The sequence below is a fragment of the Pleurodeles waltl genome, chromosome 8, assembly GCF_031143425.1.
Source record: "Pleurodeles waltl isolate 20211129_DDA chromosome 8, aPleWal1.hap1.20221129, whole genome shotgun sequence".
In the NCBI taxonomy this organism is placed as follows: Eukaryota; Metazoa; Chordata; class Amphibia; order Caudata; family Salamandridae; genus Pleurodeles; species Pleurodeles waltl.
In genome coordinates, this window is record NC_090447.1 from 1,142,246,611 (window position 1) to 1,142,268,912 (window position 22,302).

General features: G+C 48.2%; 1 protein-coding gene across 1 annotated transcript in view; it reads right to left on the bottom strand.

The window, feature by feature from the left end:
* SETDB2 (SET domain bifurcated histone lysine methyltransferase 2) overlaps nt 1-22,302 on the bottom strand; it is a 1,110,478-nt gene that overhangs the window by 566,825 nt on the left and 521,351 nt on the right. The window contains exons 15-16 of the mRNA XM_069203525.1: nt 9,379-9,514; nt 8,092-8,328 (exon numbers count right to left, since the gene is read on the bottom strand). Coding sequence (XP_069059626.1) covers nt 8,092-8,328; nt 9,379-9,514 — 373 coding nt within the window. The remainder of the gene's footprint in view (nt 1-8,091; nt 8,329-9,378; nt 9,515-22,302) is intronic.

Consider the following 22,302-nt stretch of genomic DNA (forward strand, 5'->3'; position numbering starts at 1 on the left):
TTCCTGATAAAGATCCCCTAGTGATGTTATCCACGCCTCCACCCAGGGGGCTAAGTTGGGAGTCCTGAACAGTGCCTGTCCGCCTGGTAGCTGCACCCTGGGAATCAAAGGGGCACACGGGGACCTCCAGCACTACGCCGGACATAACAGCCCCAGCATGTGCGGGCAGTCCTTATTAAGAGGGTGCCCCCAGAGTGTGGGTGCGTGGAATCCGATAACCAGGTGTAAAAAGAGGTTGTGCCCTGTCTCATGTATGCTAACTCCCTTTCTGAAATAGAGGACTTATCAAGCCATCATGCAGTCCACTGTAATTGTGCTGTGGCGCAGTAAAGCTCAAAGTTAGGCGTGCCCAACCCCCACCCTCTAGAAGCAGGCGTTGTAGTGTGCTTAGCGAAGCCCGTCATCTGTTCATCCCCCATATCAAAGATAAAAGTGGCCATTTAATTCACGCTTCAGTGCTTGGGAATGACTAATGGCAAGCCCACAAAAAAATACAACAGTCTCAGGAGCATTAGCATCTTGACTATCGCCACTCTCCCCAGTGGTGACAACAGCAGGGAACCCCAAAAGGCGAGAAGAGAGCCGCGAATAGAGCAAAGTGCAAGGCCTATATTCCCATTATGGAGAGCTTCTACTGAATGATAAACTTGTATGCCAGATATTTAATGGAACCATGACACCATGGTAAGCAGTATATTGAGAGCCTATCCCTGAGTAGTGTAGGGATCTGGGTAAGAGGAAAAAAAACACAATTTAGACCAGTTCACTTGCAGGACAGACAGTCGTCCAAAGGTGCTCAGGATAGTCAATAATTGGGGTATTATATGAAAGGTATTTAGTTCCTGGATACCCCAGTGCTGAGCATTCAGTCTCAGGTGGCAGGAACATGGCCAACGCGAAGATCACTGGTGTTAAAGGGCAACCTTGCCTGGTACCCCTAGATATCGGTAAGCTCTCTGATATAAAGTGACCAGTTCTCACTCTGGCTGTTGGTTTGGTGTATAGTTTTTTCAATATCTAATGAGACTGTGACCTGATCATATGCTGTCGATGGAATGATATATAATATATGTAAAACTCGTCTAATGTTAAAAAATATGCTGCACTCTGGTATAAATCCAGACTGGTCTTCGTGGATTTATGACACAATCAGAGGAAGGAGCCTGTTCGCTAGAATCTTGCCCAGTATCTTGCAATCAATAATGAGGAGTGACAAAGGTCTATATGTGCGCACATCAGTGGGGTCACGCCCCAGTTTAGGCAGGACTATAATCCTTGCTTTCCGTTGCAACCTCGTAAGTTTGCCTCATGACCACGCATCCTTGTACACATCTAATAGTGGTTGAGTAAGGGCTGTTGAGTATACAGTGTAGTATTCTACTGGTAATCCATCGGCCCCAGGCGACTTATTCCTGACCAGCTGAGTGATTGCCACGCGTATCTCCTCAAGCTGAATGGGCTCATCTAGGACCCTCATTTGCAAAGGGGATAGCTGGGGCAGGACTACATGCCAACTTAGCTGAGGTTTGTACCCATCTGAGAAAATGGACGTCTTCTCAGCAGTTCCATGGTTTCAGTAGTGCTATCCTTTTACTTTATGCTGTGAGGATCTTCTTTGGTATAAGCAGTTTGTCAGACAGCTTTTAAACCTACATACATGCAAATGACATTTTCTTTCTGTAATAAACTCAGTGAGTGCGATTAGTTATTGCCTGAACTGGAAGAGGGAGCAGAAGCTTTTGCAGTCCTGTTTATAGTCTTGATTCAAATTCCATCTACAGGTGCACCTGTGGCCCCCCCTTCACATTTACAAGAGTATCTCGAAGTACTGCTCTTATTATGTAAAATTTGCCCTACAACTGGCGGTAGCAGTTCCTGGCTTTAACCTAAAGTGGAGTATCCTGCAAGCTGCTTAAGTTGCCTATTTTATACTATGCGTTTTGAATGTCTATCCAACATCTCTTCTCTGCAGTGATTGGTGTATACACTAACCCCAAAGTGGGTGGTGCAGTTACCCATGGACACTTATGTATGTATAAGTGCCCTTGCACACAACTTGTTATGCTCTCCATTGTGAATCCAGGAGTTCTCCTCATGTTACAGGCACCACCCCCATCTCTGGTATGTGTGGGGAGAAAGCAGTCCCACAGAGAATAGCTCTCGTAGAGTCCTGCCCTCAATTCCTCCCACAGTCCTCTGCCACTCCCTGGGGATACTTTTGGTGACCCAGTGTAACTGCTATGTGTTATATTCTCTGTGTAGTGTTGGTTCCATTAGAATGCTGTGTCGGCGAGCGTTCCGATCGAGTCAGTTGGTGTTTAGCTGGCTCAGGAGGAGGATCGCGTTTATTTCAAGGATTAAACATCATGTGCCCTTGACTCGCACGATTCAGTGTGTGGCTTAATTACAACAATTTTGGTGACGAGCGCCAGATGCACTTGTCTGATGACCCTGATGATGATCCAATCGGACCTACGCGTTTAGACAGACTGTGACGACGAGCTGTGTGTGTGTCCTGTCGAAGAACGTTGTGGCATCAAGCAGTAAGGTGTCAGCTTTGGATCAGAAGAGAGTAGAGACGGCTGGATGAGACGGTGAAGCGTGCATGCTTGCATTTTATCGGCACGCTAGTAAATATGTACTTACCGTTTCTGGAGGCTTGCGCTGTCCTCATACGCTGTTAACATTCCTGTCATTCCAGACATCATTGTCGAGACTAATTGTGAGCGTCAGTCTCAATTCAGCCACTGAACAATATCGGGAAGCTGGTGAAACTGTGAACCCCGCCCTTCCTACAAATTAGAGGAAAGTACATTAGTTCCTCTTTAGTTAAGGTAAAAGAAAGGACCTTGGCAACCAACAAGTGGGGAAGAGGGTAGAAAATTTCAGTATTCATCCTGGGGACACTAAAATACAACGTTACCAGTGAGTTGTGATGGCTTCTGCTAATAACATTCCTACTCCATTTTTGGATAATAGATTTCAACCTTCAATTCAATAGGAAGAATGACGATGGAAAACCTTTAGGTGATGTTTATGAAAGAAGAAAAATTACTGTTAGAGAAGAGATTTGCTAAGGAAGAAAATATAGTAATGTCAGGTTACAAATTGTACACTAGTCCACAAAAAGGAGCGTTGTTAGAAGACTTTGTTTCTAGCTTACGCAAATTATCTGTGAAGTGCAAATTTGGACCTGTCTGATGAGCTAATTCGGGACCAACTTATTGCACAGTTCAGGAGTAAAAAAAACTCAAGAACGCCTATGGGCAGCAAAGAATCCTTCCCTTAAAGATGCAATTACCATTGCAAAAATCATAGAAGAATCAGACATGTGCATGCGGGAAATGAACAAAAAAGGGAGTGAAAGTACTGAAGGTGAAGAGGAAGTGGCAGTAATATCGAAGAAACATAATCTTTCTAAGCACAGTGGTGCTGCAAACAGAAAACAAGGGAACAAATATATAATCTTGTCAAAACCTAAATTCTGCGCAAGGTGTGGGAGCTCTGCTCATACCAGCGATGCTAAATGGTGCTTCGCTGTTAATAAAGACTGCAGGAAGTGTGGTTGCAAGGAGGAATTTTGCTCGGATGTGCAAGGATGGTTTCAAATCAAGAGTTGCTGTAGCTGATCCGGCAGAGGAAAGCTGTTTTAGTGATCGCATCTTACTAGTTCAAGCTTCTGAAAAAGGAAAAGGAAGAGAGACGAGGCCGAAAGGAATCTTTACCATCGCTGACAAGGAAGTGGAACTAATGGTGGACTCTGGTTCACTGTATACTATTATTCCAAAATCATTGTGGATCGAGTTATGGCATGATGCTTCTTTGTTACCTAAAGACATAAATCCTAGAGGGTATCAAGGGGTAGAGATGTCTTAGGTTATTTTATTTCTTGTATTAAGTTTGGACATCGAAGTGTTGAAGGGAAATTTATGTGGCTGAGTCTGGACCATCGATTTTGGGGTGGGAGCATCAATATGACTTGCACATTATCATTGATCCACATTCTGATAATAAGGTTTTGATGGTAGAGGATGAAACTTAGGAAAAAATTAATGAGGATGCTAAAGGTGTATTTGATGAAAAGTTGGGGGAATTAAAAGGGTAGGTCCACAAAATTATACTGAAAAAGGATGCAGTCACAATGAAACACAAAGCGAGGAGCATGCCGTTGGTGGTAAAGGAAAAAGTCAAAAAAATGTTACAAGACATGATGGATCAGAGTATAATTGAACCAGTTGAAGCCTCGCCATGGGTTACACTAGTAGTTATTACAAAAAAAGTGATGGTAATCTTCGTTTTTGTGTGGATTTATGCAGTTTAAATCAATTTGTGGTCACAGACTCCTTTCCTCTTCCAAACATAAATTAACTCTTGTCTCTGCTCAAAGGGGGGGGGGGGGGGGGGGGAGTATTTTTCGAAATTGGATATGAGGAGTGCATATCATCAAATCAAATTGCATGACGAGTCTCGTGCACTCACTGCCTTTATAACCATGGAGGGCACATTCCAGTTCACCAGAATGCCTTTTGGGTTGTCTTCTGCAGCGAATGTGTTTCAGAGAGTTATGTTGAGTTTATTCTCTGGAATGCAGAAAGTGACGAATTTTCAAGATGACATTTTGATTTTTGGTCAGACAGTAAGTGAACATAAGGCTGTTCTAAAATCTGTTTTAAACAAATTGAGGGACGCTGGTTTGACTTTGAGGAGAGACAAGTGCTAATTTTTGGTGGAAGAAATTGATTACCTAGGTCATTCTGTTTCCGGAGAAGGATACAGACCTAAGGAAGACTTGTTAAATGCTATTTGTTCAGCACCCATTCCATGTAACAAGGATCAGTTGTGTTCATTTATGGGGCTAATAGAGTATTACAACAAGTTTGTGGATAATTTTGCTAAAAAAACTGAAAACTTAAGAATGTTGCTGAGGAAGGGGTCCAGCTTCAGGTGGGGAAGGGAACAACAGATTGTGTTTGATGCTGGGAAAAAAAACATTTGTGAAGCTTGTGTTGTTTCTCCTTTTGATACTTGTCTTAAGACAATTCTGACTGTGGATACTAGTGCGTGTGGCCTGGGAGCAGTACTTTCTCAAATATGTAAAGGGAAAGAAGCAACTGTGGCTTTTGCTTCGTGGTCTTTGATGACGTGCAAACGTTATTATTTGTGATAGAATGCGAGGCTTTGGCTGCTGTGTGGTCTGTGCAGTACTTCAGGACTTTTCTTTGGGGCATAGATTTCACTTTACGTTCTGATCACAAACCGTTACTTAAAGTGTTGAGTCCTGGGGATGCAGGTAAAGGTTCTGCTAGAATAGCAAGGTTAGCTGCCAGGCTCCAAGAATATCGGTTTAGTATGAGTTATATTCCTGGTTGGGAGAATGCTCGGGTAGGTTGTCTCTCTAGGCTGCCTTTGGACTCAGTGTGTGTGGACAAGGCAGAGGATTTACTCAAAGAACAGGAAGGTGCAGTAGCTTGGTTGAGTGACATTGAGGACTTAGGTGAAGGCACTTTTTCAGCAGAGGAATGGAGGACTTCTACGGAGAAGGATTCAGTGCTCAAGGGTGTTGTACGAATGATTGTGGAAGGTAAAAGGAGGGACAGTACTGTGCTTCCATCCTTGAGACCTTATTAAAACTGGTGGATGAGTTATCTGTTCTAGATTTGAATTTCGTTATGAGGAATGACAAGTTTATTCCAACAGAGGGTCTAAGAAAGAGGATTTTTGTGTTGGCACATGAGGGTCATCTGGGTCAAACCATGACTAAGAGAGTCAGGGAATACTTTTGGTGGCCAGGCATGGATGACATGATTTCAAGGTGGTTTGTAGATTGCACAACGTGTAAAGAGAGCAAAAAAAGATTGAAAACTGGTGCGCAAGGAGTTCAGGGACTTATTGAAGACCCTGGTTTACCCTGGTGTACTGTGTGTTTGGATTTTATTGGTCCCATGCAAGGTGTGGGGAACATATGCAGAAATGCTGTGGTCATGGTTGATGTGCACTCAAGGTGGGTGGTCGTAAAGTTTGTGCAGGAGATTAGCACTAAGAGTACTATTGAGGGTTTGAAGGAAGTCTTTCTGGAGGAAGGTTTTCCTAGAGTCTTGATAACTGATAATGGCACTCAACTTACCTCTCATGAGATGAAGATGTTTTTAGAGAACTGTGGGATTATTCATAGGCGTACAGCTCTTTACAATCCCCAAGTCAATGGAATGGTTGAGGGAATAAACTGATTAATGAAAGGCATCATATTAATGGGTATTCAGAGTGGAAAAGATGTAAAGGGAATTGTAGATGATATGGTCTGGGCCCACCATACCACAACAAATAAAGCTACGAATGCAACTCCGTTTAAAAGAATGAGGGGAAGGAAGCCAGGTTCTAAACTACTGCCAGCATGGTTGTCGAATGGTGGTCTGTGTGATACAAGTTGTGTAAGCAAAATTTTAAGAGGAAAAGATGTAATGGAAGGATTTTGGGTAAAGATCAGACATGGTAGTTATTGGTGGTCTTTTTAAGTTCTGGGGTCCTTTTAGAGTCAAGAAGGTGGGAGTAAGTCATGTGGAGTTGGAGAATGGTCATAAATGGAATAAAAGAAAGGTTGCGGTTTACCAAAGAAGGAAAGATGGTGGTGTGGAAGTTCAAGGAAACTCTTCCTCTAGAAAGGATTATAACAGTTTTGTGTTTATGAGTGATGAAGATTTAGTTGCCAATTCAGATGGAAATGCTTGTGCGAGAGCAGAACATCTGATGTTTAATTCAGAAGCTAGAGGTATGTAACATGAGCAAGTGAGTGCAGAATCTGTTTCATATGATGGCATTACAGATGGTTGTCGCAGCCAGAGGACTCGCAGACCACCATGTTATTTGCAGGACTATGTACAATTTATTTAAGTTGCGTCTTGGAACTCTTTTGCCTTCATGTATTTTTAGCACAACTTTAATTCTCTTGCATTTTAAGGATATAATGTAATTGTGTTTTTTTAGTGTTTGTGTTATTATTGTGTTTATTTATGTGTGTGTCTATTGTGTTTTTCTTGAAAACTGGAAGGGAGGGGATGTGTTATATTCTATGTGTAGTGTTGGTTCTATTAGAATGCTGTGTCGGCGATCATTCCAATTGAGTCAGTTGGTGTTTATCTGGCTCGGGAGGAGGATCGCGTTTATTTCAAGGATTGAACTTCATGTGCCCTCAACTCGCACGACTCCGTGTGTGGCTTAATTACAACACAATGCTCTAACAAAAAGGTGTCTGTGTCTCACTCTGTCCACACCATAGTTATGCCAATGTCCTCAAATGCAGGCCCCAAGACCGAAGGGACCAAAAATTAAATCACCCGATCCCTCTCATCATTGGTGTGCAGTTTCAGCTGCAACATTGCTGAAAAGACAGACTTGAAGTTTTCATGTTCAAACCACTTAATATTAAATTCCGAGCTCTGGCCTAGGCCTATGTTTCACCTGCCACCCACTGCATGCTCTAGCACAACCACTATTTACAAGAAAAGAGGAGTACCCTTTCATCCCACCCTGCTTAGGGTACTACCAGAACATATTCACAAAAAATAGCAGGCAGGAACAAATCTAGACATTAATTAAACCAACCAATAAATTCACTTTTGGTTAGTAGGGTCAATTACTTTCCCGTATATGTGTTAATTCATTTATTTACATAATAGCAATGTATACTTCATCATGAGAACAAATATAAAACAACCTCCAATTATAACAAGTCAAATCAAAAAATGATTACATAAAGTGTACTATACAATTATTTACAACAAGACACAAACAATACATACAAATGGGAAATGCCCATCGAAATAACTCATACAGGTCACTCTGGTACAATTCTCGTTGTGATCCTGTCTACTCAAGATGACCAAGGGGTTAGCACTCATCTGCACAAACCTAACAATCTTTTAAGGTGTTTATCTAGTGCTTATGACATATTTAAATTCTCTAGTCGTTATTTATACACCCTTGATCCCGCAAGAGAAGTGTCGACGCGTTTCGGCCTTTAAACTTGTGGCCTCTTCAGGACAGTCGAATGACACTGGCTCCACTTCCTTAAGTGCACTGCCCGCCGATGCCAACGTCTGCGGCTCTGCCCACCAAGCCAGCCGGGAAGGTTTTCTGTAGCGCGCTGCCCCGGGGAAGCCTTGGCCCTCGCTCGTGTGTGCGAGACCACGTCTCTGCCTCCGGTGACACTGATCGCTTCCTTCTCCCCCCAGCCACCAGCCCTCTCCACCTCCTCCCGGCTGGCTTGGTGGGCAGAGCCGCAGACGTTGGCATCGGCGGGCAGTGCACGGGTGGCAGAGCTGCCAGGAGTTCCTGCGGGATAAGATGAAACAGACATTGAACTGCATGGTGCCATTACCGTTGAATTTAATTTGAAACGGTAGGATAATACTAATAGCCAAATAAATAATTTGGCCCGATGGTTGTATTCAACATGAGGTTGTGTTGATTTAAGGAAGTGGAGCCAGTGTCCTTCGACTGTCCTGAAGAGGCCACAAGTTTAAAGGCCGAAACGCGTCGACACTTCTCTTGCGGGATCAAGGGTGTATAAATAACGAATAGAGAATTTAAATATGTCATAAGCACTAGATAAACACCTTAAAAGATTGTTAGGTGTGTGCAGATGAGTGCTAACCCCTTGGTCATCTTGAGTAGACAGGATCACAACGAGAATTGTACCAGAGTGACCTGGCGGGGGGCAACGCCTGTGTGTATGCAAGCGCACATACAGTGGTACTCTTGTAGTGAGTTTGGGGCGTGGCCAAGGAACATGTCCGACGGGACACGCTTCTAGTGCGCTCCCGTACCCGGTGAAATCCTGCCGCAATCCTGAGACTCCCCAGGGCCAAGGGAGCCGATCTTTTAGATCAGGAGGATGTCTGGTGGACACCTCCACGGTCGGACGGCTGAAGGCGTGGCTGGAGGACGCGGAAGGGAGGTCCCGGCGGAACAATGTCAGGTTGCTGGGCTTTCCGGAGCATGCAGAGGAGTCTGCCACGGAATCATTTGCTGAGAACTGGATCAAGGATGTGCTGCAGCCAACTGGGCTATCTAGAGTCTTTGTGGTGGAGCATGCCCATAGGGCCCTTGTCGCGCCTCCTCGGCCTGGTGTGCCGCCTAGAGCCATTATTGCCAGCTTGCTAACTACAAGGACCAGGACTGTATTCTATGTGCTGCACGAGAGTCGGATAAGGCGTTATGCGAGAACTGCAAGATCTCTATCTATACAGACAATACACCAACAAGGTGCAGAATTCTCGTAAGGGGTTCATGGAGGTCATGGCGAACCTCCGAGCCATGAACATTAGATACATGCTCCTGTTTCCAGCATGTTTTAAGGTCTTGTCGGGCGAGAAATCACACTTTTTCGAGCGCCCAGAGGAGGTATGGCGATGGTTGGAGATGTGGGACAAGGTGCCTCCGGGTAGACCGGAGGGATCTGGAGGCGTTGCCCGACGGGCCTCTGGGTCGGAAAGCCCGAACTGGAGGTCACATAGCACTGAACGGATGGCGGAATCGTGTCACAGAATTGAGATACAGTGAGATGGAACAATGGTGGTGGTGCCTGCTGACTCGGTTGGAGGTACAGCTTTGGAGCAGGACTTGGAAGCAGGTGGGTTTGCCGAAATGACCTGACTGTTATTCTTGCCGTGGTGCTGCTTGTCGTCAGTCCTGAAGAGGTTATGTGGGACTGGGTGGGGCCTGGCCTGCCGGGGCGCTGCTGGCATTTTGGATCTCAGGTTTGGGGTGTTCCGGGTAGTTTTGTGATCTGATGCCAGGGGGAGGGGGGCGGTCACTCCACAGTTGTGGTAGGCCATTTGTTGGTAAGTTGGCAGGCTGCGGTCCTGGCAGCATTTACGGACTGGACTTACAGTATGGTCTGTTTTGGTTGTTTTACTGTATTTCCGGGGTGGGGTTGGGGGTGTTGGGAGCTTTGTTCATGTTTACTGTTCATTCCACAGTGTGGGTATTGATGCGGGGTGTGCAACCTGTCATTCTTTTGTCTCATTGCAGGGGGGGTAACACACAGTGGGCTGCATCCTCCAGGTGGAGGAACCATCTTGTATTGCCATGGGTCGTCTTCTTAATATGCTGACATGGAATGTCAGGGGCTTTAAACGTTATACAAAATGCCATAGGGTACACTCATTCCTCCGAAGGCACAAGGTTCATATTGCTTGTCTTCAGGAGACTCACATGACGGACGAGGAAGCGCATAAAATGGCTAAGAAGTGGCGGTGACAGATGTTTTCATCCTCCTTTTCTTCCTATGCATGTGGGGTGTCTGTGTGGGTGGCCCGGGGGTTCCCTTTACCCATGTATATGGTGAGGTGGATGTGGAGGGCCACTATGTCCTGGTGGAGGGCATGTTGGATAGTCTACCCATTGTGATCCTTAATATATATGCTCCTAACATGGATGATTTCTTCTTTTACTCCAGAATACCTGAGATCTTGGGGGACAGAGTGGATAAGCCCTTGGTCTGGGCAGGGGACTATAATTGTGTGTTAAATGGGGAGTTAAATCGCCTCCCGCCGAAGCTGGGAACCAAACCACTGATGGTAAAATCTCTTAGAGATGTGATGGCACACTTGGGTCTCTGGGACAGTTGGAGGGAACGGCACCCTGACGGTAAAGAATATACTTGTCACTCCAGAACACAATACTTATTCTCGACTAGACAGGTTTCTGTTGGGTGGTCTCAACAGCTGGCATGTCCTGTATGTTACTCATTTGGGTCGGTTTCTGTCAGATCACATGCCAGTTCGGCTGCCATTGCAACAGCTCGAGGTTGGCGTATACCTGCTGATTTGTTGACTTATCAGTGATGTCAGAAAAGAGTGGGTGCTGCCATAAAACAATATCTGGACTTGAATTGGAACACGACTGCGTCTCGTGGCTTGGAATGGGAGACTATGAAGGCAATCATTCTGGTAGAGTGCATAAGCATGGTGGTAGGGGTGGTAGACAGTTAGAGCAGGATCTTACGGCCCTAGAGGTGAAATTGGGGGAGGTACAGCGGCAGCCGCACGAAGCGAGCACGGTTAAGTGGGAGGAGCTCAGGTTACACAAGGAGGTTAATGCATGTTGGGACACACTAAGCAGAACAACATTGAGAGGGTATAGGCAGCGGTTGCATTGAGAAGGCAATAAATCAGGTAAACTCTTAGCATGAATCCTGAAACGGAAAGTGGAGGCTCCGCCGATACTACATATTAGGAACACTGAGGGTGAACTCCTCACAGGGCGTATGGACATTCTACGGGAATTGGCATCCCACTTCCAAGGGGTATGTAGGGCTGGCACTGTCTCGTCAGAAGGTGGTGTGGGGCAGTTTCTGTGGCAGTTGCGGCTCCTGAGGTTAGACCCAGAGAGTAGGGATGCTCTTGAACTCCTGATCACTGTGGAGGAGGTGGGAGAGGCAGTGGCGGCAATGCCAAAATCCAAATCTCCCGGTAGTGACGGCTTTCCTGTGGGGCTGTATCAGGCTTTTTCCTCCACACTACGGGAGAGATTTAGGGAAGTTTTGGAGGCGGTGCGGGGGCGTGGTAAGTTACCAGACACCATGTGTCAATGTATAGTGTGTTTGCTGCTCAAGCCGGGGGGGGGGGGATGCTGCTGATCGCGCCTCACATCGACCGCTAACTATGTTAAACAACGATGTCAAGATACTCTGCACGATCTTGGCCACTAGGCTCTGGTGGGTGATTCTGGGTCTGGTGCACGAAGACAAATGCCGGTTCATACCAGGTCGTAGTACGTCCTATAACCAGCGTTGCTTGGCGCATATCCTGCACGAAACTAAGGGAATGGAGTCGGAATTGGCGCTGGTGTCTCTTGACTTGGAAAAAGCATTTGATACAGTGGAGTGGGAATATCTATTGGAGGTATTGCAGGGCATGGGTTTTGGCTCCGGCTTTTGCGCTTGGGTTCAACTACTGCACACTGCCCCAACAGCTCGAGTACGTGTGGGGGGAGAGACCTCGAACATCTGGGAGAATGGAAGGGTTACACGACAGGGATGCCCGCTCTCGCCTCTTCTGTTTGCTCTGGCGGTTGAGCCTCTGGCGATCTGGCTTCGTGACGAGATGGTGCAGTGGGGGATTCTGGTGGGTTGGGCAACACACGTAATTTCCATGTATGCTGATGATACATTGGTCTATGTGCGGGATCCCCGCATGTCGGACCCGGCGCTGCTGCAGAGGCTGAAGGTATTTGTGGCTGTCTCTGGTCTCATGATCAATATGAAAAAGTCACTCTTGTTTCCTTTGGAGTCTCGTGTTGGGGATCCTCAGTGTAAGGAAATGCCTCCTTGGCATGGTTACCCTCTGACTTTTTGCCTTTTGCTGATGCCAGTTATGATTGAAAGTGTGCTGGGAGCCTGCTAAGCAGCCCCAGCACCAGTGCTCTTTCCCTAAACTGTACCTTTGCTTCCACAATTGGCACAGCCCTGGCACTCAGATACGTCCTTTTAAATGGTACCTCTGGTACCAAGGGCCCTGGTGCCAGGGAAGGTCTCTAAGGGCTGCAGCATGTCTTATGCCCTCACTCAGCATATGCACACTGCCTCACAACTTGTGTGTGCTGGTGGGGAGAAAATGACTAAGTCGACATGGCACACCCCTCAGAGTGCCATGCCAACCTCACACTGCCTGTGGCATAGGTAAGTCACCCCTCTAGCAGGCCTCACACTCTCTGGTAAAGATGCAGAATCCTATGACCTCATGAAGGCTACCCTGATTGAGGGCTTTGGATTCTCAACTGAGGAGTACAGAATTCGGTTCAGGGGGGCTCATAAATCCTCGAGCCAGACCTGGGTTGATTTTGTTGACGTCTCAGTCAAAACACTAGATGGTTGGATAAATGGCAGTGGTGTAAATGATTATGATGTGCTTTATAACTTGTTTATGAAAGAACATCTATTAAGTAATTGTTTCAAAGAGAAACTGCATCAGCATCTGGTAGACCTAGGTCCAATTTCTCCGCAAGAATTGGGAAAGAAGGCAGACCATTGGGTCAAGACTAGGGTGACCAAGATTTCCACAGGGGGTGACCAAAAGAAAGGAGTCACAAAGCCTCCCCATGGGAAGAGTGTTGAGACATCCAAGGGAAAAAGTAGAGTCTTCTACAGGGCCCTAAAAACATGCTCAGGAGGGTGGGTCCAAAGCCTCTCCACAATCCTCAATTGGATATAAGGGTAAAAACTTTGATCCCAAAAAGGCCTGGTGTCGCATCTGTACTCAGCATGGACACCAAACTGGAGACAAGGCCAGTTGGCACTGGAATAGCCAGTCTCCAAGTGGGATCAACAGTGTGCCCAGAGCAAATCAGGGTTCACATTGAAGCTACATTAGTCTCTGAGGGTGGGGTGGACCTAGCCACACTTGCTGTGTGGCCGCCTAACATGCAAAAATACAGGCATCAGCTCCTAATCAATGGGACTAGAGTAGAAGCCCTGAGGGATACAGGTGCCAGTGTCACTATGGTGACAGACAAACTGGTTTCCCCAGGACAATACCTGGACAGACATATCCAGTCACCAATGCTGACAATCAGACTAAAGTCCATCCCATTGCAATGATAACTTTAGAATGGGGGGGGGTTACTAGCCTGAATCAGGTGGTAGTCTCTTCTGCAATCCCAGTAGAATGTCTGCTTGGAAATGATCTGGAGTCCTCAGCATGGGCTGAGATAGAACGCAAAACCCATGCAGCCATGCTGGGTATCCCTAAACTGGTGTGTGTCAAGACAAGGGCACAGTGCAGGGCTCAAGGTGAAAAAGAAGTGTTGGAGTCTGGGATAATGGCCCAACCTTCCAAGAGAAAAGGAAAGAAGACTGGGGAACCAGCTTCAACACAGCACAAGAAACAGAACCTCTCTTCCCAGGAAGATGTTCTATCCAGGTTGAGCTCTTGGGCCCAGGGGGACCCTCAAGGAAACAGCTGTGTAAGGGGCAAGCAACCTGTCCCTCTCTTGAAGGCCTAAGACAGCAAGCAGCTGAGCAAGAAAAAGAAAATGTCAGTGGAACTCACAGGGTCTATTGGGAAGATGGACTCCTTTACACTGAGGCAAGAGATCCCAAACCTGGTGCCACTAGGAGAGTGGTAGTGCCTCAGGAGTTTAGGGAGTTCATTCTGACCTTAGCCCATGACATTCCCCTTGCTGGGCATTTGGGACAAACCAAAACATGGGAGAGATTAGTCAACCATTTCTACTGGCCCAATATGTCCTAGAAGGTAAAGGAGTTTTGCACCTCCTGTGTCACCTGTCACACCAGTGGTAAGACAGGTGGCCATCCAAATGGCCCCTCATTCCACTTCTAGTGGTGGGGGTCCCCTTTGAGAGAGTGGGAGTGGACATAGTGGGTCCACTGGAACCTCCCACAGCATCAGGGAACCAGTATATCCTAGTAGTAGTGGATCATGCTACTAGGTACCCTGAAACAAATCCCCTTAGGTCCACTACTGCCCCTGCAGTAGCCAAAGCACCCACAGGTATTTTTACCAGAGTGGGATTTCCTAAGGAGGTGGTTTCTGACAGAGGTACCAACTTCATGTCAGCGTACCTAAAACACATGTGGAATGACTGTGGGGTGACTTATAAATTCACCACACCATATCATCCACAAACCAATAGCCTTGTTGAGAGATTCAACAAGACATTGAAGGGCATAATCATGGGGCTCCCTGAAAAACTCAAAAAGAGATGCGATGTCCTCTTGCCATGTCTGCTTTTCGCCTACAGAGAGATGCCACAGAAGGGAGTAGGGTTTTCCCCCTTTGAACTTCTGTTTGGCCATCCTGTTAGGGGACCACTACCACTTGTAAAAGGCTGGGCGAGACCTCTCCATGAGCCTAAACAAGATGTGGTAGACTATGTACTAGGCCTACATTGAAGGATGGTAGAGTACATGGAAAAGGCAAGCAAAAACCTTGAGGCCAGCCAACAGCTCCAGAAGATGTGGTATGACCAAAAGGCTGCTATGGTTGAGTTTCAGCCAGGGCAGAAAGTCTGGGTTCTGGAGCCTGTGGCTCCAAGGGCACATCAGGACAGATGGAGTGGCCCTTACCCAGTTCTTGAAAACAAGAGTCAGGTCACCTACCTGGTTGACCTAGGCACTAGCAGGACCCCCAAGAGGGTGATCCATGTGAACCGCCTCAAACTCTTTCATGGTAGGGCAGATGTAAACATGTTAATGGTTACAGATGAGGACCAGGAAGCTGAGAGTGAACCTCTCCCTGATCTCTTCTCCACTGACCCTAAAGATGGCTCAGTAGATGGAGTGATCTATTCAGACACCCTCTCTAGCCAACAGCAGGCTGACTGCCGGCAAGTCCTCCAGCAATTTGCTGAGCTCTTTTCTTTAAGCCCTGGTCAGACACACCTGTGTACCCATGATGCGGACACAGGAGACAGCATGCCTGTCAAAAACAAAATATTTAGACAGTTTGACCAAGTTAAGGAAAGCATCAAAGTGGAAGTCCACAAGATGCTGGAGTTGGGAGTGATTGAGCACTCTGACAGTCCCTGGGATAGCCTAGTGGTCTGGGTCCCCAAACCTCACACAAAAGATGGCAAAAGAGAGTTGAGGTTTTGTGTGGTCTACAGAGGGCTTAACTCTGTCACCAAGACAGATGCTCACCCCATTCCAAGGGCAGATGAGCTCATAGATAAATTAGGTGCTGCCAAATACTTAAGTACCTTTGACTTACAGCAGGGTACTGGCAATTAAGAATGGCACCTGGAGCAAAAGAGAAAACATCATTCTCTACACCTGATGGGCACTACCAATTTACTGTGATGCCCTTTGGCTTAAAAATGCCCCTGCCAGCTTCTAAAGGTTGGTGAATCAATTCCTTGCTGGCCTGAACTCCTTTAGTGCAGCTTATCTTGATGATATTGCTGTCTTTAGCTCCAAATGGCAGGATCACCTGGTCCACCTGAAGAAGGTTTTGCAGGCCCTGCAAGCAGCAGACCTCTCTATCAAGGCATCTAAATGTCAGATAGGGCAGGGTACTGTGGTTTACTGTGGACACCTTGTAGGTGGAGGCCAAGTTCAGCCACTCGCACCCAAGATCCAGACTATTCTAAACTGGGTAGCTCCAAAAAGAGAAGCATTCCTTGGCTTGACTGGGTACTATAGGAGGTTTGTGAAGGGGTATGGATCAATAGTGACACCCCTCACAGAACCGACCTCCAAGAAAATGCCCAAGAAAGTGAACTGGACTGTGGACTGTCAAACGGCCTTTGACACCCTGAAGCAAGCTATGTGTACAACACCAGTTTTGAAAGCTCCAGATTACTCTAAGCAGTTCATTGTGCAGACATATGCCTCTGAGCATGGGATAGGAGCAGTCCTGTCCCAAACAAATGACGATGGCCTTGACCAGCCTGTTGCTTTTATTAGCAGGAGGTTACTCCACAGGGAGCAGCATTGGAGTGCCATTGAGAGGGAGGCCTTTGCTGTGGTCTGGTACCTGAAGAAGTTGAGACCATATCTTTTTGGTACTCACTTCATAGTTTAAACTGACCACAGACCTCTCAGATGGCTATTGCAAAGGAAAGGAGAAAACCCTAAACTGTTGAGGTGGTCCATATCCCTACAGGGAATGGACTTTGTAGTGGAACACAGACCTGGGACTGCCCATGCCAATGCTGATGGTCTTTCCAGGTTCTTCCACTTAGAAAATGAAGACTCTCTTGCGAAAGGTTAGTCTCATCCTCTTTCGCTTGGGGTGGCGGGGGGGTTGTGTAAGGAAATGCCTCCTTGGAATGGTTACCCCCTCACCTCCCCTCCCCCTGCAGGAACTGTAACATCTGGCGGTGAGCCTCAAAGGCTCACTCCTTTTGTTACAGCGCCACAGGGCATCCCAGCTAGTGGAGATGTCCGCCCCTCCGGCCACTGCCCCCACTTTTGGTGGCCAGGCTGGAGGAGATAATGAGAAAAACAAGGAGGAGTCACCCACCAGTCAGGACAGCCCCTATGGTGTCCTGAGCTGAGGTAACCTCTGCCTTTAGAAAGCCTCCCTCTTGAGTTTGGAGGATTCCTCCAACAGGATTAGGGATGTGCCCCCCTCCCATCAGGGAGGAGGCACAAAGAGTGCAGCCACCCTCCAAATCAGTAGCCATTGGCTACTGCCCCCAGACCTAAACACACCAGAACCCAGGAAATCTGATTACTGCAACCTGAACCAAGATGAAGGACTGCTGACCTGAAAGCCCTGCAGAGACCATGGAGACGACAACTGCTTTGGCCACAGCCCTACCAGCCTGTCTCCTGACTCGAAGAAAACTGCAACAGCGACGCATCTGACAGGGACCAGCAACCTCTGAAGCCTCAGAGGACTGCCCTGAACCAAAGGACCAAGAAACTCCAGTGAGCAGCGGCTCTGCTCAACAACAGCAACATCTTTGCATCAAAGAAGCAACTTTTAAAGAACTCACGCTTCCCTCCGTAAGCGTGAGATTTCACACTCTGCACCCCACGCCCCCGGCTCGAGCTCCAGAGAACACACACCACAGGGAGGACTCCCCGGTGACTGCGACCTCGTGAGTAGCCCAAGACGACCCCCCTTGGACCCCCACAGCGATGCATGCAGAGAGAATCCTGAGGCTCCCCCTGACCGCGACTGCCTGTAACAAGGAACCCGACGCCTGGACCAGGCACTGCACCTGCAGTCCCCAGGACCAGAAGGAACCGAGCTTCAGTGCAGGAGTGACCACCAGGCGACCCTCTGCCTAGCCCAGTTGGTGGCTGGCCCGAGAAGCCCCCCTGTGCCTGCCTGCACCGCTAGAGTGACCCCTGGGTCCCTCCATTGAATCCTATACAAAACCCGACGCCTGCTTTGCACACTGCACCTGGCCGCCCCTGTGCCGCTGTGTGTTTTGTGTGCCTACTTGTGTCCCCCTCAGTGCTCCACAAAACCCCCCTGGTCTGCCCTCCGAGGACACGGGTACTTCCCTGCTGGCAGACAGGAACCGGAGCACCCCTGTTCTCCATAGGCGCCTATGTGTTTTGGGCACCTCTTTGACCTCTGCACCTGACCGCCCTGAGCTTCTGGTGTGGTAACTTTGGGGTTGCCTTGAACCCCCAACGGTGGGCTGCCTATGCCCAGGAACTTAGTCTTGTAAGTGTCTTACTTACCTGACAAACTAACCATTACTTACCTCCCCCAGTAACTGTTGATTTTTGCAGTGTCCACTTTTAAAATAGCTTATTGACATTTTTACTAAAACTGTCTATGCTATTGCTCTAATTCAAAGTTCCTAACTTACCTGTGTGGAGTACCTTGCATTTTATGTATTTACTTCAAATCTTGAACTTGTGGTTCTAAAAATAAATTAAGAAAATATATTTTTCTATATAAAAACTATTGGCTTGAAGTAAGGTCTTTGAGTGTGTGTTCCTCATTTATTGCCTGTGTGTGTACAACATATTCTTAACACTACCCTCTGATAAGCCTACTGCTCAACCACACTACCACAAAATAGAGCATTAGAATTATCTAATTTTGCCACTATCTTACCTCTAAGGGGAATCCTTGGACTCTGTGCACACTATCTCTTACTTTGAGATAGTTTATACAGAGCCCACTTCCTACACTCAGGTTGAGCTCCCTGGGGTTGGGTTACACTGGGAGGTTGAGTGCTTTCGGTACTTGGGTATCTGGTTCGCTAACTCTGTGGATGCGTGCAATAAACACAATGTTGATCTAGTAGTAGTGGGCCTGGAGCGCTCAGTTTCTTTCTGGAATAAGTTGCCTCTCTCCGTTATGGGTTCGGCTGCAGTAGCAAAGATGGTGTTATTGCCCCGGTGCCTTTATCTAGTACAGAACTCCTTGTATCTGCTGCCTGCGCAACTGTTTTGCGCTTGGATAGCCTGTTGATTTCCCTAGTATGGGCGGGCCGGCAAAGTAGGGTGGCGCTGTCTGTCCTGCAGAAGGACCTAGAGGGGGAGAGGACTGGCGATCCCTAACATCAGATATTACATCCACTCAGGGTGATCGTCTTTGGCCAGGAGTTTCATTTGGCTCCACCAGCCTGCCCCGTGCCCGATACTATCTGACTGCCGTCTGGACAGCAGTTCGAGGCCCTCCTCTACCCGCAGGCACTTGCCTGCACCGCATCCCTGGTGCCCAGTGGTAGGCTTTTCCTGCTGCCCTCGCGTGAGTAACTCCTTTTGTGTTTGCCATAATCTGCTTCTGTGTTTTATATTGCGTTAGTTTCCGCAGTTTTCTGCTGTGTTTGCCATAATCTGCTTCTGTGTTTTATATTGCCGTTAGTTTTTGCTGTGCTTCTCTTCCCTGATTAATTCCCTCTGTGTTTGCTTTAATCTGTTTCTGTGATCTTTGCCGTTAGTTTTTGCCGTTAGCTGTTTGTGCCGTGTTGTTCAGCGCGTCTCTGCCCCCGTCCCCCCGTTTTAGCTCTCGTTTGTTCTCACCACCAGTTTTCTCTGCACCGGCTCCGGACGCTCTGTTCCCCTGTCTCCACTGCGGCCCCGCCCCCCGCGCACGTCCATTGGCCCTCCCTCCCTCCCTCCTCCCAGCTGCTCCACCCTCCCACCCCACCCTCTTAATGGCGAGGCAAGCCCGTCTGCGCCCGTCCCAGCGCCAGTCCCCCTGGTCCCCCTAACTCAGACCCCCCCAGACAACACTACTCTACAACCACACTCCACACCCTCAACCCAGGACCACGCCCAGCCTGCACCCAAGCCAACCCCACACACACAGGGACCTTTCACCTGCTATGCCTGCCGATTATCATGCTCCACCTCTAACACCAGAAACACCCACATGCCCAAAACCAACCCCAACGCTCCTCACAACAAACACCACAATTTCAACACAGCAGACTCCCACACAGCCCCCGCCTACTCCAACAAACCCCACCCCAACAAGCCCCACAAACCAAACACACTCCACGACAACACCACCAGAACCCACAGCAACACCAAAAAAAACCACACCAACACCATCGCGCACCACAACAACAACAGCCCCCACAACCACCTCAACTGCATACTCCTAAACACCCGTTCCTTACACAGGCATGCTATAGAACTCTGGGACCTCATCACATCACACTCACTTGACATCGTCTTCCTCACGGAAACCTGGACGAACCACTCATCTGAGCCAGACATAGCCACAGCCACCCCTGATGGGATACAAACTCCATCGCAGAGACCGCTTAAACAAACCAGGAGGTGGCATCGCCATTCTGCACAAAGACACCATAAAGGTCACCACCAACACACACGACACCCTAGACAGCGCAGAACACATGCACTTCCTAATTCACATAAACAACACCACCACCCTCAAAGGAACACTTACATACAGACCACCAGGGCCTCGCCCCCCCCTTCTGTGACACCATCGCTGACACCATCAGCCCTCACATCCACAGACTACATCCTCCTCGGTGACTTTAACTTTCACCTGGTGAACCCGCACGACCACAACTCCTCATCCCTTCTAGATAACCTCACGAACCTTGGACTCAAACAACTGGTCACAGCACCCACCCACTCAGCAGGACACACACTAGACGCAATCTTCACCTCGAGCAACCACATAACCTACACTCACACCACCGAACTCCATTGGACTGACCACCACTGCGTCCACTTCTCCTTCTCCAAACCTCCTACACACCACCACCAACACACCACACCCTACCGCATGTGGGACAAGATCGCCACAGAACACCTGAACTCCCAGCTTGCGTAGAACCCTCCCCCACACCAACGACCCCAACATTGCTGCTCAGAACCTCACACAATGGATCACAACCTGCGCAGACTCACTCGCCCCCCTCAGAAGAAACATCACCACCCACAACATCAAGAACTACCCCTGAACTCCAAGACTCCAAGCGTAAATGCCGCAAAGCAGAGAAAGCTTGGCGACAGGAACCCTCAACCACCAACTTCTCCACCCTCAAAACCTCCATTCCAAATCACCACCAACTCATACGCACCACCAAAAGAGCATACTACAAGGAACGCATAGACAGCAACTCTCACAACAGCAAGGAACTCTTTACCATCTTTACAAAGAGCTCTCCAAACCCAAAGCCAGCAACATAGACCCCACGCACAGACAACTCCTCTGCGACTCCCTCTCAAACCATTTCTACCGCAAAATCTTAGACATACACAACAGTTTTAAACCACACGCACCCGCCACACACACCTCCAACTCGACCAACATAGACCCTTCACACCCCCCCCCCAACCTACTAATCACCTGGGCCCCTACCACCGACGAAGAAACTGAAAAAACTATGAATTCCATCCACTCAGGCTCCCCCCTCTGACCCCTGCCCCCATCGCATTTACAACAAATGCCAGCCCAACCATCGCCCCCAAGCTTCACAACATAATCAACAGCTCTTTCGACACCGCCACCTTCCCAGACCCTTGGAAGAACACAGAAGTCACTGCACTCCTGAAAAAGCCCAAAGCTGACCCTGATGACCTCACCAACTACCGCCCTATCTCTCTCCTCCCCTTTCCCGCCAAGGTTGCTGAGAAACTAGTGAACACCCGCCTGTCCCACTTCCTTGAGGAAAACAACACACTCGACCCCTCCCAGTCTGGGTTCCGCAAGAACCACAGCACTGAGACCGCCCTCATCGCATGTACTGACGACATCAGAACCACAGTCGTCAAGGGCGAGACCGTTGCACTCATCCTCCTGGACCTCTCCGCTGCCTTTGACACGGTCTGCCATCATACACTCCGCACACGCCTCAAAAATGCAGGGAATGGACACAAAGCCCTAGACTGGCTCACCTCCTTCCTCACCGAAAGAACCCAAAAAGTCTGCCTCCCTCCCTTCCACTCCACAGCCACCAAAATCATCTGCAGAGTCCCCCAAGGGTCCTCCCTCAGCCTTAGCCTTTTCAACATTTACATGACCCCACTCGCCAATATCCTCCGACCACACAGCAGCACCATTATATCCTACGCAGATGACACCCAGCTCATCATCTCCCTCACCCGTAACCCTACCACCACCAAAATCAACCTCCACGCTGCACTCCTTGACACCACCACATGGATGACAGCAAACCACCTCAACTCCAACAAAACCGAAATCATCATTTTCGGCCCCAACAAAACCATATGGGATGACTCTTGGTGGCCCACCGCCCTAGGCCCCGCACCTACCCCGCAAACCATGCACGCAACCTCGGCATCATCCTGGGCCCCTCTTTCTCCATGACCCAGCAAATCAACGCCATCACCTCCTCCTGTTTCAACACACTCTGCATGCTGCG